Here is a 23,853-nt window from a genome sequence, read left to right as displayed (position 1 = left end):
CCATGGGGACAGGCGAAGGGGTTGTTTCTGGTACAGTCTACCTAAGCCATTATAGGGAACTTCTTTGTCCTTCTCCTTGCTTTGGAGTATAATAGTATAAGATATTGGTAAAGATAAGGTAGGTATTTATGGTAGATAAACTAGGCATATGGGATTAGAAACAGGACCATATACTTTTTTGCTAAATAGTTTACTCAAATGGGCAGATATCTTAAGTATACTGTTTAATTGATGTTTACTATAATGTTACAATATATAGTGATATATGTCACATATAATGCATTCCGGACAGTGAGAATCCAATGATGATAAATCTCACAAAAATTTAAATAAACCTGGGCTAGATTTTAGATTTATAAGTAAGGCAGCATGCCTCCCTGCTTGTGTTCATGCATTTGTTTCTGCCTGCATTATCTCTAATTTTCAAAATTCTGCCTCTCTTGTAAGGCCCAGATTTAATGCTACCTTTTTCATGAAATTTAACTGAGTTACATTTCTCCTTTGGACCCCTATTTAAAATAATCTACCTTCTACTGCCTTCTAGATATGTCCTATCTCCTCTCTTGGACTATAATTTCTTTGAAAGTAGTAACCATGTCTATTTCATATCCACACCCAACTCTGCCCCAGCATCTAGTATGGTGTCTCCCACTTATTTACTCACTAAATGTTAATGGAATGAATGAATAAATAAATACATACATTAAAAAGTGTAGGAATAATTTGTTAGTTGCCCGTAGAGATATAAAAGCCTCAAGGAGGAAAAATACTCTGCTACTAAGGAATTTATAATCTATGTAAAGAGGCAAAAGATATGCATGCAAAACAGCCGAGGGATGGTTTCACAAATGCAAAATCCTGCAGTAAAAATCAAACACCTAGGTGCTGTGGAGTTAGATGTGGTGGAATCTACAGGCTCTTTCAACTTTGAACAGCACTCTCTGGCTCACACTCTAGGGGCAGAGAACCATTCACATCTGGTCCTGAAATGGGTTTTCTATCTTCATGTCCCCACTGTCATCTCCAGTGCAACCATGGAGAGATGTGACAGCTGATATTTGTTGTGCGTATGTGTTTTAATTACAAAATAAGTGCATTGACGTGAGTGTCTGTGCAAGAAATGCTGTTTGGCTCTGTCTTCCATCTCTGGAATCCGTGTTGGCTTATGGGCTCAGCCCTAGTTCCAGGGCCCACTTCCCATGATCAGGAGACACTTTCTAGATCACTCTCCTATTCTTCTTTTAATAATCTATATGCATTTTTTGGACTATACTTTTAGTGATGTTATGCTCTATGAGGGATAGATTTCTTCTATAAGAAAGGGAAAAGTCTCTTAAAATTTTGTTTTTTTGTTTGTTTGGTTTGGTTTTTGATCTTCTGGACACAAAAGGCCTTGTGTCCAGGCTCCTCTTCTACCCCATCCCCAGTGTCTTTGCCAGGTTGCAGGATCTCCAGAATAGGACATCACATGTAGACTACTTTATTGGCCTCCTTATTGTTCTTTTGGTCTCTGGTCATTCCTGCCAGTGTAAGCTTCTTGAAATATCATTTCATCATGGACCCACCCCCCAACACACACTGCCCCCTGCCCTACTTAAAACCCCACAGAGGCTCCTTGTTTGTTATAGTATGAAGTCCAGCCTCCACAATCTAGCCCACGCTACATCCTTGCCTCTGCCTGCCCCTCCAGCTCCCCCTACATCAGGTCTCCACACTAGCTCGAGTCTGCTGTGTGCTGTCCCTGAGGACGCCTTTCCTGTTGAGCCCATTAAATCCTACCCACCCACCAAAGCACAGCTGCAGCTCCACCTCTCATCCCCACAGATCCTGGGCAATAAGGCATAATTCATGTTAAATACGTTTCTATTCCATAACGTAGGATGGTTTGGATCTGAGGGAGAGTTAGTGTCAAAAAAGAAATTGGGCAGTGAGTGAAGCAGCCGTGCTAAATCCAATGGAAAGCCTCTGCTTCTGGCTTCATGGAAGTGGTGGCTGGAATTTGCGATTCTGCTCCCCAGCTGAACAGAGGAGAAGAGGGGAATGGCTGAGTCTACCGTCAAAATATATCCAGGAAAATTGTTTTAACGAAATCTAGAAAATCAAATTTTATTAAAACTAAATAGTGAGATTAAAGAGAGCAATGCCTTATTTGACAATTCTTGGTGGGGTTTGGCCTACACATAATGGGAAGCTTCTAGAGTTAAGAAAGTTGGATTTGGATATCTTTATCTAAGAAATATAGATTTCTTTAACTCTTCTGTCTTTCACAGATTTTTAGGAAACCCCTTTAGCATATGAACACTGTGTTTTCCTGGAAGCTCAAGGTTCTGATGTATATTGTTTAACAGATAGCTTATGCTATTTTAGTTTTTCTCATTATTTTGCTGTCTTCAGTTTACTTTACTTCTCTTCATTATTTTACATTGTTATTTTACTGCTTGGCTTAGAAGAGGAAAAGGTAGATCGATCCTTCCATTTACAGACACCAGTTTGAAATTGATCCACTTGGTAGAGGGCCTTCGAGCTTCAATTTCATTTCACAAAATTACAAATCTGATAGATCTCCTCTTTTAGTATACAGAAGGATGGTAATACACCTGCCAATCCGTCGGCCCAGTTCTAGGACATTGCCAAGACCAGCTCGGGCAGCCTGTCCTTTGTCCAGACTCAGAATAAACCAATAGAGGATCAAACAAAGCTGCAGGAAGGGGTTGGAGCAGGTGGCACCACCTGTACCCATCTAATTCAAGCCCGTTTAATCTGCTACTTATATGTGAAAAATCAGAGAGTGAATCAGAGTATTGGTGAATGGATGGAAGTGGTTCTGGCTCCTGCCCAAAGCCCATCGTGGAAGAAGATTACCATTAAAACTAGTGCTACTGGTCCTGGAAACCCAGGATTTACCCAGTGGGCTAGAGCTATTTCTGTATTATCTACGCAAACTGGGATATTCTTGATCATTCACAGCTGTGTATGCCAGGACATAAGGGGCTTAAGCAATGTTTATTACCTGTTTAAAATCTTCAGTGCAATGAAAATGCCTGCAAGTCTTTAGGACTTACCTTTGGATTTACAAAATGATGTGGATTGTGGATTTCATGGTCTGGGAACAGCTCTTTCCATATGGAACCCTACTGGAGATTCCTTATAGAATTACTTTGGAGGAAACCCGGCCTCTGGTCCGAGTGCTGATTCCCTTCCAGCTGCACATCACCCTGACAGCTAATGAGATGTCGACTATGGTTACTTTTCTGTGAGAAAAGTGAGTAAACCAAATCCCAGGAACATTTTTGTAACTGTCAGGGGTGCATTCAGAGAAGGCCTATGACATTTCAAACCACACTTGAGGCATATTAAAAAACTTCCCATGTTTCTGCTGCATGAAATATATCAGGGAACTTACAGGTATGAAAGATTTCTCACCAGAATATTCTTTGAGCTAAAAACAACTAAATTGTAGATTAAAATTAAAAACAATGTCACAGTAAATAATAGATTATACTGTAAGTGGAGCAAATCATAAAAATAATGAGTGAAAATCTTGTGAGCACATTCTTAAAAATTGATTTTGAGAAGCTGACAATGTATACCATTTTCTAAAATGAAGTAAGAAATGGCCAAAATATTTAAAATGTCTAATAATTGAATTTTGAGTCAGTATATGCTTTCTAATTATTTATAGTATAAATGGAAATATTTGTTGTTCAGTTCATCTAGTGAAACCATCCTTGACTCTGGAACACAATTCAAGATAGATATTTTTTTCTTTTAAAATGCATTCTCTAATTTTTCTTTTTTTTCTTTTATTTTTTTTCTCTAATTTTTCTTGAAGTTTTTTTAAACCTCAACTCTTGTGGAGCTATATATGTATTTATGTAATTAAACCAAATTTCATTAAAAAATTCATGAGGGTTCTTTTCCAATGCTAAATATTTGTGAGACTTGTGTAGAAATCATGTTATACTTAGCTTTTCCTAATGTCTAGTCTATACAGAATTATTTTTGCTGTTGATTAATAAGAATAAATTAGAAATGAAGTGGCAGCAAAAAGTTTCTACCTATTTCTGGTAGGGGTGCAGGAACATAGAAAATAATGTCTACTTGAGATCTGCTTTGCAGTTTCAATTAGCTATGATTTCTTGGGAGCAAAATTTTTGAAGTTAGAAATGGACTCTTATTTGCCTGCTGTTCAGTCATATTATCCCGGGCACATGTTTTCAGCCAGCCTCTCAGATTAGCAAAATAACTTGCATAATTGTCATTTTAAAAAGCATTTGATTCTGACATTAACTTTTCTCTTACCGTTATGTTTATCCTCGAGGAAACCCCTGGCAATTTCCAATGTGTGTAAGCCAAAGCCGTTCTTTATAGTAAACATGACTCCCGTTGGAGGGAAGCACCCCCAGTGGTGAGGGTTATTTTAATGGACATGCTGTATTACTTTAATCTAACCCTTTTACCATCTGTTCTTCCCATAACGGTGAATGAAAAAAAAGAACATATTTTATGTTTCAGGGTTACGTTAGTAAAAAGTAAGATAAAAGTGATTTAAAAGCATGCATATGTTCTTCGTACAGTGCAGTCTGCATCTGTGATGTTTTTTCTCATGGTTCAGACACAAATCAAGAGGAATGCTGCTCATGCCTGATAGAGTGAAAGTTTTTCATGGAAAACAGGACTTTACCATAAGAGGGTCTCTCTCTATATTTTACGGCTAAAAATGATAAAAACCTCAATGAGCTGCCAGCATAAAAATAGATAACTAGAACATCTATTGTTGGAACATCTGGCATTTTTCCTGAGTTGGGTTGTTGCTGCCACATCCAGATGAATGCAGAGCACCTGTCTGGAACGTGCTGTTGAGGCAGGAATGGATCCCATGACTGTTATCAAAAGAAGAATATCTGCAGGTGTCATTGTGGCAGAAGAGTGCTTCAGTGATGAGGACATCACCCAAGGGTGTGTGGACATGGTTTATGGGAGTGTGGAGGTTGGAGAAAGCCCCCTTTGTGAAAACATGCTTGGGGACCTGGGATCCATTACTGCTTAGCGGGTAGGACACTGTTGTCGAAGTCCTTAAGTCTGTATGAGCCTGGGGTACCGGAAAGAGCAGGGGCTCTGGAATTGCTTCTCTCCTCTTAAACTTCGTAATCATGTGACCGTGGGCAATTTTTTTTTTTGAGCTTTATTTGCTGCATCTGTAAAGAGATTAATAATACTTTTAAGATGTTGTTAGAATTTAATAAGATAATGTCTGTGGGATCTCAGCATAGTGACTAGCACACAGCAATTATTTGATAATGGTAGCTGTTGTTGTTGTTATGGGTATTCGTTAGTATATGCAAATTATATAATATATTGCCTCTTAATCAGTTATAGTTCATTTCCCCTTCCTATGCAGTGTTAAAAGAAAGGAGAATGTCTCCCTTTCTTAGAACTCTTTTTTTTTTTTTTTTTTTTATTTTTTTTTTTTTTTAAGATTTTATTGATTTATTTTTTCCCCCCAAAGCCCCAGCAGATAGTTGTGTGTCACAGCTGCACATCCTTCTAGTTGCTGTATGTGGGACGCGGCCTCAGCATGGCCGGAGAAGCAGTGCGTCCGTGCGAGCCCGGGATCCGAACCCGGGTCGCCAGCAGTGGAGCGCGCTCACTTAACCACCAAGCCACGGGGCCGGCCCCTCTTAGAACTCTTAAACTACATTGTTTTTCTCCCTGTTCAGGCCCCTGCCATTTTCTGACTTTATTAAGGTTGTGCGCTGTGCATCATTTGTACCCTTTGTAATTTGAGCACCTCGAAGGTGGGGCTGTATTTCTCATATCACCTGGCACACTGCCTTGCAGATAGTAGACACTCAAAAAGTGTTAGAGTGAATCATAGAATGAATTATCGTAAGTAGTTCCCGTTGGATGCATATTAAGCCCCAACCAATGGCTCAGATCTTTAACTGGGTGAGATATCAGTCTCTTCTAGAAGGAATGATTCTTTCATGAACTGAATCGGAAAAGGGGGCTGGGGGGTGTGGCTGTCATCTGGCATCCAGTCATCCAAGCTCTTTGCCTGCCAGCTCTAGCCCACCTTTAGTGGTGGCATTTAGTTTCACATTTCATGAGAACAAGGGTGTCCTTCATCAGATTCACTTTTCAATTGGTCAACATAAGTGCTTGTTTTGAAAATTAAATTTTACATCAGAAATAGGGGCAAATTAAGGTGCAGAGTATTCAGAATGACAACAAATTTTCTAAGAAAGAAAAACAGGTTTCAGCAAGGTTAACCCAAAATTAGTTTTTTGTGAACTTTAAATGATTGATATAATCTAATTAGAATAGAGAATTAAATCATTCAGTTTCTTAGCTTTAAATATAGGAGAAAGTGTTGTTATCTTTTCAAAGGAAGAACAGCAGATATTCTGTAGCTCCTAAAACGTGATTTTGTTTTACCTGAAAATAGTAGAGATACCAATAATGGATGGAGAACCATCTGCAGACAGGACTTGCATGTATTCTAATCGATTTTGATTCTCACTCTCTCTCCACTCTTCAAACACATCTTTGGGCTTTTAATAGAAGTTTACATGATATGAACCATTGTACCTAAGTGCTTTTCAGCTTTGAAAATCAGAATATTTGGAAGAAAAGGCCCTAGTGTTTAGGTGATTGTCCAGTGGCCTGATTTCTTTTTGCACCTGGGATATTGATTTCTTTATCCTTTAGCATATATATTTTGTCTCTCACTTGCCTGTAGGATGGGACTTAAAGTATGGCCTTTAGATAATACAGTCTAGGGAAAAAAGTCACTTTTACAAGATGTGATATGATAATCATTCCTGTTTACCTGAGTGAGAGTCATTAATCAAGGACCTTTACATGATACATACATACTTGTAACATGTTTGCATTTTTAAGAGTGCTTCGGTACATATTATTTATTTGATCCTCACTGCAATCCCATGATGTAGGTAGTCTGTTCCTCTTCTCCACATGGGAAAACCAAGGCCCAGGGAAAGTGATCTTTTGTACAAGTCACAACAGATGATAGTAGATCAGGGTCCTCCCACATTTGGGTTCAACGCTGTTTCTACTGGAATTTCTGGTTGATAACTTTGTTAGTTTGTATGCACAAAATATGAATAATCAGTAATAAAAAAAGATATTTAATTAAGTTATAGCTTTGTTACTTCACATTCCCATTTCTTTAGAAAAAATGTTTTTCTAAAAATGGCTTTGTCTCTTACCATTCTATAAAAATAAGACGTAAGTTTACTATATAGGATTTTTTGATTTTAAAATATTTATTTTGGGGGCCGGCCCAGTGTCATAGTGGTTAAGTTCACATGCTTTGCTTTGGCGGCCCACGGTTTGCAGGTTTGGATCCCAGGCGGGGACCTGCACACTGCTTGTCAAGCCATGCTGTGGTGGCATCCCCTATGTAAAGCAGAGGAAGATTGGCACAGATGTTAGCTCAGGGCCAATCTTCCTCACCAAAAAAACATAATAATAAATAAAATAAAATATTTATTTTGAAATGATTTCATACATCAAGAAAAGTTGCAGGAATAGTAAAGTATTCCTGTATACTAAACCTAGCTTCACCAGTGCTTCATATTTTGCCATATTTGCTTTATCATTTTCTCTCTCTCTTTCCCTTTGTTTTCTCTCATTATTTATTTTTTCTGAACCATTTTAGAATAGGTTGCATATATGATGCCTCTTTCCCTAAACCTTAATACTTCAATGTGTGTTACTTGGTCTAATGATTCCTTAGAAGTGTGAAATTGCAGTTTTTGTTAGGTATTGCCAAATTCCCCTCCATCGGGGTCATATCGGTTTACATTCCCACTGGCAACATGTGGGCATGTCTGTGTCCCCACACGCTGCCAAACAATGTATTGTCAAGCTTTTGAATTTTTGCTAATCTGATGGTTGAGGAATGGTATCTCAGTGTTGTTTAAATTTGCATTTATCTTATTAAGAAGTTGAATATCTTTTCCTATGTTTAAGGGATATTTTTATATTTTTTGTGAATACTTAGTTTATGTCTTTTGACCATTTTTCATTGTGCTTTCTTTCGTTATTTTTCTGGCTTTGTAATTGAGAACTGAATTTATTTTTATTCTTTAATTTTTGTTGACTTAGAAGTCTAATGTGTATCCCGTAAATCTAGATATATAGTATTTTCTATTTTCCCCAGGAGTTACTTAATAGTTTTTTTTTTTTTTCAGATGGAAGGGCACTTAGAAAATTTTTGTTTTTAATTTCTACACTTTATTTATTATGATCAGAGAGTACCGTTTATAATATTTCTACTTTGTGAAAGTTACTAAAGTTTTCTTTGTGGCTTAATATTTATCAATTTTGGTGATTAGTCATGTACACTGAGAAGATTTATTCTTTATTATCAGTGTGTAAAGTTTGATAGATAACCATAATATTTAACTGATTGGTTTTGTTTTTAGGTCTTCTGTAGTCTTTCTTATTTTTTTAAATCTACTTTGTTTGTCTTATACTGAGAGCAGTGTCTTAGTCTCCTATTATTGGGATGTTTCTTTCTGTCTTCCTATAGTTTCTGCTTTATATAGGAGGTATTGCTATGTTATTTGATATATAGACAGAAAGACAGAAAAAAAGAATATTTTTAAGCAAGACAGTAACATGATTAGATATGAGTTTCAGAAAGATCTCTGAGGTGGCTAGGTTCTGGGAACTCCCAACCCCCAGACCAGGTTGGGGGTTCCTGGGACTTATTTTTCCTCTCTTAGGAAGACAGAAAGTAGAATGGTGTTTTCCAGGGGCTGGAGGGAGGGGAAAATGGGGAGTTATTGTTTACTGAGTACAGAGTTTCAGTTTTGCAAGATAAAGAGTTCTGGAGATGGATGGTGGTGATGGTTGCACAGGAATGTGAGTGGATTAAATGCCACTGAATTGTACAATTAAAAATGGGTAATATTGAAAGTTTTATGTTATATATTTTACCACAATTATAAATAATTTTTTAAAAAAAAGAGACAAAGAGGCCTTAGAAGTGAGAAAAAAATGCTGCTATTGCTTGAATGTATAGCTGCCATGAATGTACAGGTTTTTGTATGAATATAATTTTCATTTAACTGGAAAAAATGTCCAGGATTGCATATGGTAGTTGCACATTTAGTTTTTTTTTAAGAAACTGCCAAACCATTTTCCAGAGTGGCTGTACCATTTTACATTCCCACCAGCAATGTATGAGTGACCCAGTTTTCCAGCTTTTTGTGTTGTCACTATTTTTTATTTTAGCCAGTCTAATAGGTATGTAATGATATTTCGTTGTGGTTTTAATTTGCATCTCCCCAGTTGTTAATGATGTTGAACATCCTTCGTGTAATTATTTGTCATCTGTATATCTATTCAGTGAAATGTCTCTTCATGTCTTTTGCCCGTTTTGGTTTTTTTATTATTGAGTTTTGGAAGTACTTTATATATTCTAGATTCTAGTCCTTTGTTGCATATGTGGTTTGCAAATGTTTTCTCCCTGTCTGTAGCTTGTCTTGTCATCCTTTTAACAGAGTCTTTTGCAAAGCACAATTTTTAATTTCTATCAAGTCCAGTTTATCAGATTTTTCTTTTATGCATTGTACCTCTGATGTCAAGTCTAAGAACTCTTTACCTAGCCCAGATCTTGAAGATTTTCTTCTATATTATTTTCTAAAAATTTTGTAATTTTACCATTTACGTTCAAGTCTCTGGTCCACTTGAGTTAATTTTTATATAAAGTGTGAGACTTAGGTTGAGGTTCATTTTATTTTTGCCTATGGATGTCCAGTTACTCCAGCACCATTTGTTGAGAAGTCTGTCTTTCCTTTATTGAATTGCTTTTGCACTTTTGTCAAAAATCAGTTGGGCACATTTTTGTGGTCTATTTCTGGGTTCTCTATTCTGTTCTATTGGTCTGTGCATATTTTTCTCTGTCAATACCACACAGTTATGATTACTGTAGCTGTATGATAGGTCTTGAAGTTGGGTAGACAGATTCTCTCACTTTTTTCTTCTTTTTCAAATTGTTTAGCAATTCTAGTTCCTTTGACTCCGATATAAATGTTAGGTGTATATTGAAATTTTTCTATCTTCTTTCAACCATTTTCTCTGATCCTTTTATTTTTCTATCCAATTTTTGTTTCCTTACATGTTTTCCATCCTTTCTTCAATTTCCTTTATTCAAATCTATTCTCCTTTTTACAATTGTAATTTATTCTTTATTCAATTTCTTTGAGTTTGGTCAGTTTTTATTGCATTTTTTCCTGTTCTGTTGTTGTTTTTGGTCCATTTCTTAGTTTTAAAATTTCTGATTCCAGGTGTGTGTGCCCGTGTGTGGGTGTGGATGTGTGTGTGTCTCCAAATGTTTGTTGAGAGTATCTAGTTCAATTTGGAATGTTGTCTTACAATTTTGTTTTGTTTCATGGTTGGTTGTTTGGTGAGAATTTTTATCAGCTGGGATGTTCGTATTTCCATTTTCATGTTTTTTTCCCTACAGGAGTTTTATAGGGAGTTGAATTTTTTCCCTAGTCTTTGGCATTTCGTGGGCTGGGTTACTATGTAAAGAGCACCCTTTCCTGTCAGTTTTGTAAAACACAGTTTTTTAAGTGGATGATGATGATGGTACTGAAGAGGGGCAGGAGGAAAGGTAGAATTCTCCTATCTGGTATTTTTCTTTCGTGTCTCATGGGTCCTAAGTTCCCCCTCTACCTTCTCTCCTGTCACTGCTGTGTGTCTGAGGGACACAGCCCGTTCTCAATTTACTTCCTTCTTTTGTGGAAATGACACTTGTGGGAGGCCACCACTTTGGATTTTGCTTGATTTTCAGTCCGTTTCCTGTGGCCAGTGTGTGAACCACCAGATACTGGCTCGTGTTCCTATTTGGGCACTTACTTGTGCTTTTTCTTTCTGAGGATGATTTTGTGCATTTTGCCAATGTCCTAAGCTCCTTTCTCTCTCTTTTTTTTTCCATGGAGTCTCTTAAACTTCCCCTTCCCCTTCTCTCTGCACCCACAGGCTCATAGCAGCTGCTGTTGGACTTTCTATTTTTTTACTTATAAATACTTTGGAGTTTGGCATATTCTCTGCCTTCTAGTAATGCTGACAGCATGGGTCACATGTGATTTAATTTGTGCTCCTTGATGACCTTATAGGGTCTGGGAGGAGGATGTGCGGAGAAATGCAGATTCAAGTGGCTGCCATTATCCTTAATACTCAGAAGCCTCTAGAATGGAATAATTTATTGACCAAAAGGCATGGTAGTCTCTATAAAACTTGAGTCATAATGGCATACTTGGGGAAAAATTGACATTGTAGTAAAACTATAACTTACACAATAACTTTCTTCTCATAACCATGACAATAAAAATTCTTGGACTTGGATTATAATTCTAAATAATTATCTTCTTTAAATAAGTGAAATATAGGGACAGGGATAGGAATCATTTATTTCAACACTAGAAAGGATACCAAATAATTCTTGTATCATATAGAATATTAGAGCTGGGACAAAAGTTAGAGAAAGTGTAATCTAACCCAATATGTCATTCTATAGATTCTATAGCTGAGGCGGAGAAAGATAAAGTAATTTTCCCAAGGTTACCCTGAGAGTTAGTAGCAAGGATGGACCTGGAACCAAGTTCTCTTGGCTCCCTGGCCCTAGTGCCTCTTCACTAAATGGCCCCAACTCTGGTTCAGCCTTTGGTAGGTTAAGTATCATCATGACCCTTTTCCTGTTGGGACAAAAGAAATTAAATCACTTGCCCAAGATGTAGTAAGCAGCAAAAGTAGATGTGAGGAAGACCAGGATCTTCTTCTGCAGCATTTGTTCATTCGTTGTGCTGCACGCGCTGCATTTGTTGGCTGGCTGCCTTCCTCGCCTCTGCCCTCTCTCTTTCTTCAAATACTTAATGAACACCTGAAATATTTCAGTTCAAATTACGGGGTTGTAGTGTTCTCAACAGAGTGCAGTTCATTTTAAAGGGGTGAATGTGGCACCCCTTGACGGTGCACACAGGTGCCAGTTTACAGATCTTCTCCTTAAAAACAAAGGTTTACGGCTAAGCTTTTCCTCTGTCCCGCTAAAGCAGTGTGAGGTCTTGGTCTAACTGAACCACCCAACTTCTGCCTGCTCGAGGGGCAGTGTCCTTGCTGCTGTAGTTTCCTGATTCTTGACAAGAGGCTTATCTGACAAATTCTTCTTTGGGTGCTGTTGAAATGCGTACCTCGTATATGCCAGGGTTGCTTTGTGTTGAATTTTCTTTGTGAGCAAAGGACAGAATGTTCTTGTCTGCTGTGCCAATAGCACTTTCCCATAGACACTCAGGGAGAGCTTTTTCCCCTCTCAACAGGGCTCAAAAGTCTTGACTGGAGTACTTCAGAAATAGGCCTGGTTTATACTTTTATAAAAACAAGCAGAGTCTGGGCAATTCCTAACTGGGAATAGCACTGATGATCTGACTTTTTCCTAGGCAAACACGTGGAGAGTGTTACCAAAGGGCAAACGTATAGCACTCTGATCCCCATTCAGTCAGGAGAGGGGGCGCCAACCATCGTTTGGTGAAGTGAAGGTGGTGTCTGGTGAGAAGAGAGGCTGCTGTTCACAGACATATGGCGGTGTGACGTAGAGAAATGGAGCTCAGGATGCCTTGATGTCCCACATCCTACAGTCCTGCAGGGAAAGAAGTAGCATTTTCCATGTTTTTCTTGATGGAGTATGCTGATAGTCCATATGTACATTTGGAAAATAATTAAAGTAATATTAGAAATGGTAATGGAAAAATCTTGAACCTGGAATTTCCATAGAACTCTGGCCTGAGCATACTGTGTTTATTAGCATACTTTGGAGTTCCCCCAGAGGAACCTCTGTACCTCATCTCCCTGGCTCTGAGACCCTACGCCGAGCTGCTGTGTGCACTGAGTTGGGAAGAGTTGAGATTATTCCTCCTGCTCAGGGTGAGCCTAGTGTGAAGAGGAGAGTTTGCCTTGTCCTGTGAAGGTCTCATCTTGGGTAAAATTTGCTTAACCAGCATGTGACAAGTGGAGAACAGCGGAGCCTAGGACTTTCTCCTCTCCCCCCAACACTACCACACACACCCATCCCTCATTTTTCTGGCGTAAGAAAGAAAATGTAAAATGGACTTACATTTTGGTTCTTGAGACTGTAAAGCAGTTCTTGCCACTTTTCTGGAAATCTCTCTAACATTGGATCCTTTTTTCCCTTCTCTCTTCCTTAACAGTGTTTTCTGTCAAGTATAAACTCATGGCTCAGGGTGTAGGCTTTGAGACCAGATAGACTGTGGGGTGACTATGGCATCTTATTAAAACTCTCAGGGATTCAGTTTCCTCATCTGTAGAAGGGAGATATGTTACTGTCCAGGTGGTTATGAGGAGTCAGTGATATAATATATGGTGATTAGCACATTGCTAGACACATAGTAGGTTCTCAAAAAATGGCATCTATTATTATCATAGCAGATGATCTCTATATGGTATCTAGACTTGTGTTTGGCATTAGGTAACCAAAAACTGGTAGGAATGATAATGTTACTGATTTTAGTGGCTCATGAGGACATTCCAACAAGCACACCTAGGGAGGTCTGCCCAGCCTTTTACCTTTTCTTTCAACTCCTGACCAAATACTCCGGCCACAGATCCAACAAGGCACAGCATGGCCGGCAGCTGTTCCATACCAATGAGCCTATGCACATATGAAGTGTTGCTTTAGAAAGCAGGAGACACATCCCAGTGAATAGAACTAGCTTATATGGGGCAAGACTTTTTCCAAGTTTTACTGCAATTGAATTAGCTAAGCATTTGTTAACTATCTTGCCATGTATCCAGCCTGGCTCTCAGAGTTAACAGCCCAGTGTGAAGAGTTGAGTTGCAGCACACTGGGGCTTTCAACCTTATTTTTGTTGTGTTTTTTTAATTAAGAAAAAATGTGAAAAGCGAATAGAAATAAAATATGGAGCTTTCTTGGACTCTCCCTTTGGAGATACCATTTGGGTAGTGATGGAGAACTTGGTTTTGAGTCCTGGCTCTGTCAGCCGCTGACCTTGTGGCCTTGGGCAAATCACATCCTCCTTTGGGCCTCAGCTTTCCTCTCCATACAATGGGTTACTAATATCTCCATTAAAGGGTTAATATAAGAACTACTTGGGGTAATTCACATGGAGTACTTCAAACAGTGCTTGGTATTTAGTTCAGTCCGTGTTTGTTGTTATTTTCATCTCTTCCCTTCAGCAGCCTAAAGGATTTTCTTGGGAGGCACCATGACTAATTAAGCAATTCTGTGTCAGGGGTGCCCAGCGTGGTGCGAGATGAGTCTTATTTTGGTGCCTTAAGCCCAGTATGACCTTAGGGGTGCTTGCAGAGTAAAAAGGTTCTTTTTTTTCTTTCTTTTTTTTTTTGAAATGCGCTTTTCTCACCCTCTCGGTTTCAGTATTCGGGATTTCACACGGAAAGATCGGAATCTGATCACGACAGCCAGTGGGGCGGAAGCCCCCTGACGGACGCCGCCTCCCCGCAGCTCCTGGACCCCGCGGACAGGCCGGGCTCCCAGCACGACGCCGCGTGCGCCTACAGGCAGTTCTCCGAGCGCAGCTCTCTCTGCTACGGCTTCGCGCTCGACCATTCCAGGCTGGTGGAGGAGAGGCATTTCCACACGCAGGCCTGCGAGGGGGGCCGCTGTGAGGCCGGCAGGTACTTCCTGGGAACGCCGCAGGCCGGGAGGGAGCCCTGGTGGGGCTCTCGCGCAGCCTTGCCCCTGACCAAGGCCTCCCCAGAAAGCAGAGAAGCCTACGAAAACAGCATGCCTCACATCGCTTCGCTCCACAGGCTCCACGGTAAGGGCGGTTGAAGTGACTCCCGAGCTCGCTGCATTAGGCCCCTGGGCAGGTTTGTAATATTCTAGGTATGACACGGGAGTGACCGACCCAACGGTTTTCTCTTTTGAATTTACAAATCAGAAACTCACACCAATGGGATTTTGAAAGCCAAGTCCACTCTATTTCAAGTGTCTTAATTTTGCTAATGTTTGCCAAATGCATTTATTTTTACAGGCCCGTGAAAATGATTCCCATTTTAAACATCAAAAAAAGCATAGAAATTAAGTTAAAGTGAATTGTTGAATAAGTCTATTGAACTTGTAGTGTGTACCCATTTAAATTTCTTGTGTATTATTTTCTTCTGTATTCTCATGCTGCAAATGTGGACTTAAATAGTTTTGGGCTAGTTCAGTGTATTTCTCGATGAGGCCACTCTTGCCATGTTAGGGAAGGCCAGTCTTTGTTTTACGGCCCATCACTCACATTGCAGGATGTTTAACCTCTCTGGCCCTCTGGGCATTAAATGCCAGTAACTTCCCCCTTCCTCCATCTTTATGACAACCCACCATGTACCCTGTGAGTAAAGGATGGAGTGATTTCTAGAACCAACCCATGGAGATGTTCACCTGGGGATTACTACGTGGCTTTACAAACACACAGAAATGCACTCTGCAGTGAAAGCCTTCAGTGTTAGCAAAGCTCTTCTTTGTTCATTTCAAAGTTAACTGGGCAGGGAGAGCCAATTCTGTCCATTCGTGACCGAATTCGTGGGTCCAGGCAGGTCTTTGAAACCCTCCTTATTTCATTAAAAGTCAGTGACATTAAGATTGATCCAGCGGCCCCGATGTTACTCTTCTGGCTGTGTCTTTGGGATGAGAAATGTGTAGACCATGTTGTCCTTGCCCATTAAGTCTCCTGTCAGGTACCACCCAGGCATTGACTGCCTTCTATGAATGATTTTAATTTCTCTCTGATTTTGCTTTTTATTTTTCCTCTTTTCCTCTGAGTTTCTCTGGTTTGGTAGACTGGTAATGGAAACGCAGGGCAAAGGGCAATCGCCTGCCAAAGAATAGAGTGAAGTGAAAATCCTGGCTTAACCTACATGGTAGGGAAGAAAATGTGAGAAATAAAATAAGAAGAGAAGGGAAAAGGAAAGCGATGAGTAGCGTGATGCAGGGCTTCTCTGCTGCATTAAACAGTTTACAGCTTTCGCATGTCCCTTCCTGTTTCTCTTCTCTCTTTTTATATTGACTTCAGACTGTTTTGAGAATAGTTTATGGAATATATTTTGGATGCACTATTTCTCCATGTTAGATCTCTCTCTCTGGTTCAGAACAGGTTGTTATTAACATTTTAAATATTTACTTTTCACCTTATTTCAGAAATAATCTAAGATACCGGAGTCACTATATGGTTATATGTGAAACAGATTTTTGCCACTAGATTTGAGAAGACAATATTTATATTTTTGATTCGGACAAGACGTATATATATCCACGCACACATATACACGTATTGAATATATATATATTTTTTAATCCTCAAATAGTTTAAAAACTAACATTAGAGCTTTATTGTAACTCTACTTAAGATACATTTAACAATATTAGCATTTTAGGTGATTTATTTGTATTTGAGAAAATAGTCCAGCCTATATTATCTTTCTCAAACCCAATTGAAACCATTTTCTAAGCATCGATTTAACATAACACTTCTCTAGAACATAACATAAACCAAATGCTATGCATTTTCCTTTTAATTACAGCCAGACAGGTCCAATGATGTGCATATGTGGAGAAGTATAAACACACTTTCGCTAATTGGCATTCATGACCCACGAGCAACCTTCTAAAAAACTTGTTATAAACTTCATCTGCACTTAAAGGCCACCCAAGAACTATGAATTCCAGTAGAGTACTTTGACACTGTCTGTCATGTGAGCCTGTGTCTGTTTCAAATATTGGTGCATATATTAAAAATGAAAGATATAAGTTCCTTTTAAAAAGAAATACACTTGCATTTTGGGGGGTGAGTTTTGAGACCACTTACTTTTTACTTTTTCTAATTTCTAGGGCGAGGTCATTGGGATGAAGATAGTGTGGTCAGTTCTCCAGACCCGGGGTCTGCCAGCGAATCAGGTGACCGATACCGCACTGAGCAGTATCAAAGTAGCCCGCATGAACCTAGCAAAATTGAAACTCTGATCAGAGCCACCCAGCAAATGATTAAAGAAGAAGAGAACAGATTGCAGCTAAGGAAAGCCCACCCAGACCAATTGGCTTCCATTAATGGAGCTGGGAAAAAACACTCCCTCTGTTTTGCAAACTACCAACAGCCCCCACCGACAGGCGAAGTCTGCCACGGCTCTGCTCTTGCCAACACTTCACCATGTGACCACATCCAGCAGAGAGAGGGAAAGATGCTGAGCCCCCACGAAAATGACTATGACAACAGTCCCACCGCACTGTCTCGGATAAGTAGTCCCAATTCGGATCGCATTTCAAAATCCAGTTTGATCCTAGCTAAAGACTATCTACATTCGGATATGTCTCCTCATCAGACAGCAGGAGACCATCCTGCCGTCTCTCCAAACTGCTTTGGCTCTCACCGGCAGTATTTTGATAAGCATGCTTACACATTAACTGGATATGCCCTGGAGCACTTATATGACAGTGAAACAATTAGAAACTATTCCTTGGGCTGTAATGGCTCACACTTTGATGTAACTTCCCATCTAAGGATGCAGCCAGACCCAGCACAAGGACACAAGGGAACATCTGTTATAATAACCAATGGAAGCTGATGTTTTTCTAAAGTATTTTGTTCTTTAAGGATCTCTGAAACATATTTATAATTTAATGCCCCATTACCAGCATTTACTATGCCACAGGTTGTTAGGATAATTTAAGTTACTGGGTATTTGACATGTGTTCCTGTGAAATCAAAGAAAACAGCACTAGCATTTAGGGTTATACACAGATAATGGAGCTAGAGTGAGTACACAAATTGCCCCTCTAATTATACGGGAACCAGAATGGATAAATTTTGAGTTGAAAAATACTCGTGTAGATTGAGTGAGCATATATACCACTTGAAAGGACTGATGGGTGACAGCATCGCATTGTGATGACCCAGTGAACCTCATACACACAGACCGCTATCTACAAACTGCTGTGTACACTTCACGTGCAGAAATATAGACTATATACCATAAATACACCCCAGATGCATAACTTTTCTTAACCCTAGCACATTAAGTTTCTTAAAGAAATTTCCATTTCCAAAATAACTAAGAAAGAGAGAGAGACGTTTTGTAAACTGGTTTCTTCTTTGTGGTTTTAATCAGCCAGCTCATTTGGTTCAGGCATAAATTAGGGAGATAGTTCTGGGTATGGTACAAGAATGAGTTTTCACCTGGTATCCATTAGAAGCAATCAGGAAGGGGTGATTTTTCACCTTACTTTGGAGTTAGACAAGGAACAGGATCACACTGACGGAGCAGTAAGGGTTTTTCTAAGTAAAAGCACCGAGACGTTGGGACACATCAAAAACCTGGTTTGCTCAATTGGAAATAGTTTAGTGGGGATAGAAAGGCCAGAGGCAGAGGGAAATGAAATGATATCTCAAAACCAACAATTTAAGGCTCAGAATATGTCATCAGCATATTTGGGGCCTATAAAACCAACCAGATAAAAAATTCAAGCCAATTTATAGAGAAAAAAGACTAAGTATAAAAAATAACTATGGAAAAGCAGCGAACTGTGCTACATGACAGCAGCGTGTTTGAAAACATTTCAAAGCACAGATGTGCAAATATGACAACATGTGGAAAGCCTCAGGAGAGAGTCTGAGATAAAAGCTTGGGTTGATAGACAAGTGATTTAAAGGACAGAGTAGTCTTCTGACTGGAGGAACAGGCAAAGCGTTCATTTTTCTTATTGTTTGTAAGCGACAAAAACTTCGTTTGAAGTTCATGTGATACAGTAGAAAGACCAGCAGACTAGATGCCAAGCTCTCTGGGTTCCAGTTGTGGCCCCGCCTGTAACTTATTTAGGTGTATCACTCACCACGCCTGGGCCCCAGCGTCTTTGTCTGTATGGCAGTTCTCACGTCCCCTGGTTCTGTGGTCCATTGGTGCAGCAGAACTGAACTTGTTAACCAGTTAACTCTCTGCTGTGAGTTTTCAAGACTGATCATTCTGGCATTTCTGCACTCATGCAGAAGTCTTGCTTTGGAACTTAAGCAAGTGCATGAGCATGAGCTCTTTTAGACATGGATAGTTACAGTCAACTTTCTACTTCAGAGAAAATGTAGATGGTACAAACTGATGAAGGAGAGGAAAAATAAGTAAGAATTATTTAATGCACTATTCTGTAGTAATCAAAGCAAAGTGACATAAGTGATTAGAGAAGGTTCATAGATAATATTTCCTAGGAGTCTCACGCCTGAAACTCTTGCCATATTCAAGGAGGGAAGTGTATTGGAAGAACTTAACTTATAATTTTGAAGACAGAACATGACATTGAACACTCAGGGATTAGTACTATATTTTCCTCATTTAACACAGTTATTTGGCAGCCCATAGGTAGGTGACAATCTGAATGATGATAATCTAAGAGATGAATACTGGGTTGTTTGTACATGAGAAAAGAGGCTACATAAAATTAAATGTTTCTTGGGCATGCAGCAACGTTTGTGCTGTAAATAGAAAAACTTCAGGTAAGTGAGAAAGTTAGTAGTTATCATATATACTTTCAAAAAAGTTCGAAGAACAATAAAAACTAAACTTTGAACTATACAAGCAAAAGAATTAAAAAATTTTGAGAAAAATATTTATGAGAAACCCCTGAAATATTTAAAATGGATTTTCGATCAATTTGCATCATGACGTAAGGTTTTAGGAATGCTAAAGTTTTTGCAGAATTCTGTAGATGGATAAATAGTTCAAAGACACAGATATCTGAAGAATATGGTGTATTTTGGAAAGGAAATCTATACAGATGGATTTCACTGATGGATATACATTTGACCGAAAGTGTTAGGAACAGATGCTATGAAGAAATAGAATCTTAAGAATAAGAAAAATGAACTGATATGAAAGAAAAACTGTCACTAAAGAAATTTCAGTGGAATTTTTATATGGAAGATAGTTATTAATGAAAGAAATAAATTATGAACCCTACAAATAGGGGGAAATCAGAAAGAATAATGCTTTTTAAAATGGTATGACCAATATTTTTAAGTGAAGGCAGAATTAACTAAATTACATCTTGATTAAAAATTTTGGTAGATTGACCCAGTTTTAAATACATAATCCTTTATTTAATTTACATGTCAATAATTTTATAGTAGCGGATTTATTATATTACATAGAATGCCTTACAGGCCCACAGTATTATATAACTTACTTTTTTTTTTGCAATGTGGCATGATTATTACAAAACGACCCAAAATAAGTTGAGACAGTTTATGACAAGGTACCTCTTTAATATACACATAGATGTGTTAAAATGTATTTATAATCTATATTATTTTGTTCTGTGCAGGAACATATTCCCTCATAATGAAGATGTCATCTATGACTTTTTAAAATACGGGATGTAAAATATGTATGTTCCCAATAACTTAATCAGTTAAAATTAAACTTCAATTGGCTTTAGTTTTAATCCTTGATTTCCATAACTTTGCTAAATGCTGAGAATCGTGATACTTTATTGAAATAGAGAGAAGTATGATTTTTATATCACCTTGAGGAGTCATAAAAATGTGCTATATCCAATTACCAGTACAATATGTAGCAATTCATTAGATACAAAGCTCATGCCTTCTAGTAATAGTAAGAATATCTTTATTGTGCATTTTACCTGCCTGCTCTACCTAATTTAAAAATTTGGATGACCAAAGAAATAAATGAATGTTTCCCTAATCTTCCTTAGGGAAGTTATGTTAAAACTATTATTGAGAGTATAAAGATTTGATGTATTATTTTTGGATGCGTAATATTAATGTCACAATCACTACAGATCAGACACGTGAGTGTGCTTCAGCTCCACAAGTCTTTTGACATACTATGCTGAATATAATGGGCTGGCTTTTCTAAACTGTAATTGCCTGATATAGGATAATATGACACAGTGCTGATCTGACCTTCAAATTGAAACAGAATGCAATAGATGATTTGCCTTCAGTGTTTATACAGAAAAACCACTTATTCTTTCTTGATTATATTTTATAGGACTAGAATATTTCCATTGGGTACTATTCTTAATTCTCTCTACACCCTACTGCCACATGCTGCCTCTGGGCAGAGAATCCCACTTAAAATAAGCTTTAATGGGATCTTCTAGAAAAGGATAATATGCTCCATTTTCCTTCCTTTTTTTAGTGGGGGATGGGGATCGTTCAATAAAAGATCATTTGCAAAATATGCATAGATATTCTAAAATAAAATGCAAGGCTTTTTTCCCCCAAGACCTAGACCAAATAAGTTTGATAGAAGACACTACAACTAAAGAGACATTCTGAATACAGATATGATATTTTATAGCTCTCTCTCTCTCTCTCTCTGTTTCAAGAGCAGGACGTTACTAAGATATTTAGTGCAATTCTCTTAGTACTCATAGTGATTGGAAGTGACTGAGTGAATGCTGATATTTGGAAAACTGAGGATTTGGCCATTTTGGGGTCACTTACCTTGCCCAGTGGAATAGCTTACACTTTAATATAGTCTCTTTGATTTAAAAAGTTCGAATGCTCAGATTTGGCTCCCCAGTTCACTCAAGTCACAGGACATAGACATTACATCCTGTTTTCCAAATGACTTAATAAAGAATGTAAATCCTATGGGTCTCCAAATAAGTGATTCAACTTTCATGTACATGTCAGTTTTTGTGAATAGGAATTTGACTCGGAAGACAGCAAAATCTCTTGGCTACTTCCTACTGGGAAATGCATTGTGTATAAAAAATTCATCATCATTCTAAACTTTAAATGAACGACAGAACAGCTATGGACACATGCTAAGGGTATATTATATAGAAAATGTTCTTGGGGGAAATTTCTGTGTGGTGCTCATTTCTTGTGCACAAGAGTTGTTTGGGCAGCGCTTAACTCAAAAATTGAGATTGTGCTCATATCCAAATAGGGGTTTGTTCAGAGTTCCTTCCTCTAGGACTGTATGCAGAAAGGCTGTATGTATGTCTGTGTGTAAATATATATATACACACACATGGACACACATACATACAGTCATAAAGCAAGTAACGAGATTCTATTCTACTGTGCTCCTTAAAAACTTATGGTTCACACAAGAAATCTTAATTAATAATTTTAAACCAAACATTTATAGTTTTATTTATTGCAGTTTTGCTGCATGGAACTTTGCTTTCATAAACCTATACAGTAGAGAGTTTGTCCTAATTTGCTGATCTGGAACACATTTAATCATAGTTGAATTTACACTCAACAACCCTGGTGTGTTTACATTTCAAAAGAAATGAAATTGGCGTAGAAAAATTTTTAGAAGTACTGTAACTATTTTTTCCGTTTTTTTTCCAAAGGGAAATATTTCAAAAAATGAAACATATGAGTAGGCACTTCAACAAAGATAAAAATATTTTATGTTTGTTTTTTGACTGACATGCTATAAAAGGGATTATCTTTGTGAAAGAAGACACTGATTGCCAATATTTCAAATACCATCTTGCAGTGTATAGTTTTTAGTGACATCGTAGTATAAATCTGTAATTTGAACTTTTACTTTGGAATGTAAAGTAGAAAATATTAGGTATGTCGATATCTTGCAAAGTGTTTCCATTTATAATTATTTATATTGTAAATAGCTTTCTGAAGTAAATTTGAAGTTAATGTGCATAAAATGTATTTATTATGTGACGAATTTTTTGGTTTAAAATATAGTTACCAATATGCAGTTTGAGTCTGAATTATTCATTGAAAGAAAAATCTTTATAGAATAAAACATACTGTCAACTAGAAGCCTAGAACTGTAAAGAAATAAGGACCGTTTTAGCTCTAGATTCTGTTGGAATGGGTAATACACACACACACACACACACACACACACACACACGCACGCACACTTTGAGAACTAGTGAGAGAAGCTTATGCACAGTAACTATGAAGTCACGGGTCTGATTTTCATTAGACACTGCAGAATGGCTTCTCAGTGTTTCATTAGAATATCTTAAGCAGGGGCCGGCCCTGTGGCTTAGCGGTTAAGTGCGCGCGCTCTGCTGCTGGCGGCCCGGGTTCGGATCCCGGGCATGCACTGACGCACCGCTTCTCCGGCCATGCTGAGGCTGTGTCCCACATACAGCAACTAGAAGGATGTGCAACTATGACATACAGCTGTCTACTGGGGCTTTGGGGGAGTAAATAAATAAATAAAATTAAAAAAAAAAAAAAGAATATCTTAAGCAGGACTTCTTTGGTCTCCACTTTGCTAAAATAAAGCGAGAAATTTGAAATACAGATTACATTTTTAATGCCCAAGGCAAAAGAAAACCTATAGTATTGAGATTATTTAGTTTGCTGTCATTCAAAAACACGTGAAAAAACACATCTTGAATAATTTTTATTTTGGAATCCAAAGCATTTTTTAAATTTAGTATTAGGAATTAAGGTCAAACAAAAATAGACTGCCTGCTAGTTCTCTCTTAAGCATTTTCATAGCTTCCAACGTGTTGTGTTTTTTTTCCTCTGGGAACTTCTGGTTTACCTTGATGTACTCCAGAAATTGTCAACCATTAGCCAATTCAACAAACCTACACAATATATTTTTAATTCAATGGAAATGTTGTTTGTATTTCATAAAGCTTTTTGACAAAGGGGCACAAAGTATCATTGCCATTAATATTAGAGCATTTATCAGATATTTTCCAACATTATTCTCTAAATACTGTTAAAAGGTTTTCGTTTCTGAAAAGAAAATTGTTTTCACCTACTTTGTGCTTCAGAATAACTGCATTTCCAATTTAATCCACAACATTTATGTAAAACCTAT

General features: G+C 38.1%; 1 protein-coding gene across 1 annotated transcript in view; it reads left to right on the top strand.

Moving 5' to 3' along the window:
• The window catches only part of SIM1 (SIM bHLH transcription factor 1), a 62,529-nt gene extending 44,895 nt beyond the window's left edge, over window positions 1-17,634 (top strand). The window contains exons 10-11 of the mRNA XM_004422153.3: window positions 14,447-14,849; window positions 16,904-17,634. Of these exons, the coding sequence (XP_004422210.1) occupies window positions 14,447-14,849; window positions 16,904-17,634 (1,134 nt within the window). The remainder of the gene's footprint in view (window positions 1-14,446; window positions 14,850-16,903) is intronic.
• Window positions 17,635-23,853: the final 6,219 nt, after the last annotated feature.

This window comes from Ceratotherium simum, chromosome 19 (assembly GCF_057802395.1).
Source record: "Ceratotherium simum simum isolate JZ-2026a chromosome 19, ASM5780239v1, whole genome shotgun sequence".
NCBI classification, from domain to species: Eukaryota; Metazoa; Chordata; class Mammalia; order Perissodactyla; family Rhinocerotidae; genus Ceratotherium; species Ceratotherium simum.
The sequence above is the reverse complement of the archived record's forward strand: the minus strand, read 5'-3'. Positions and strand labels throughout refer to the sequence as shown.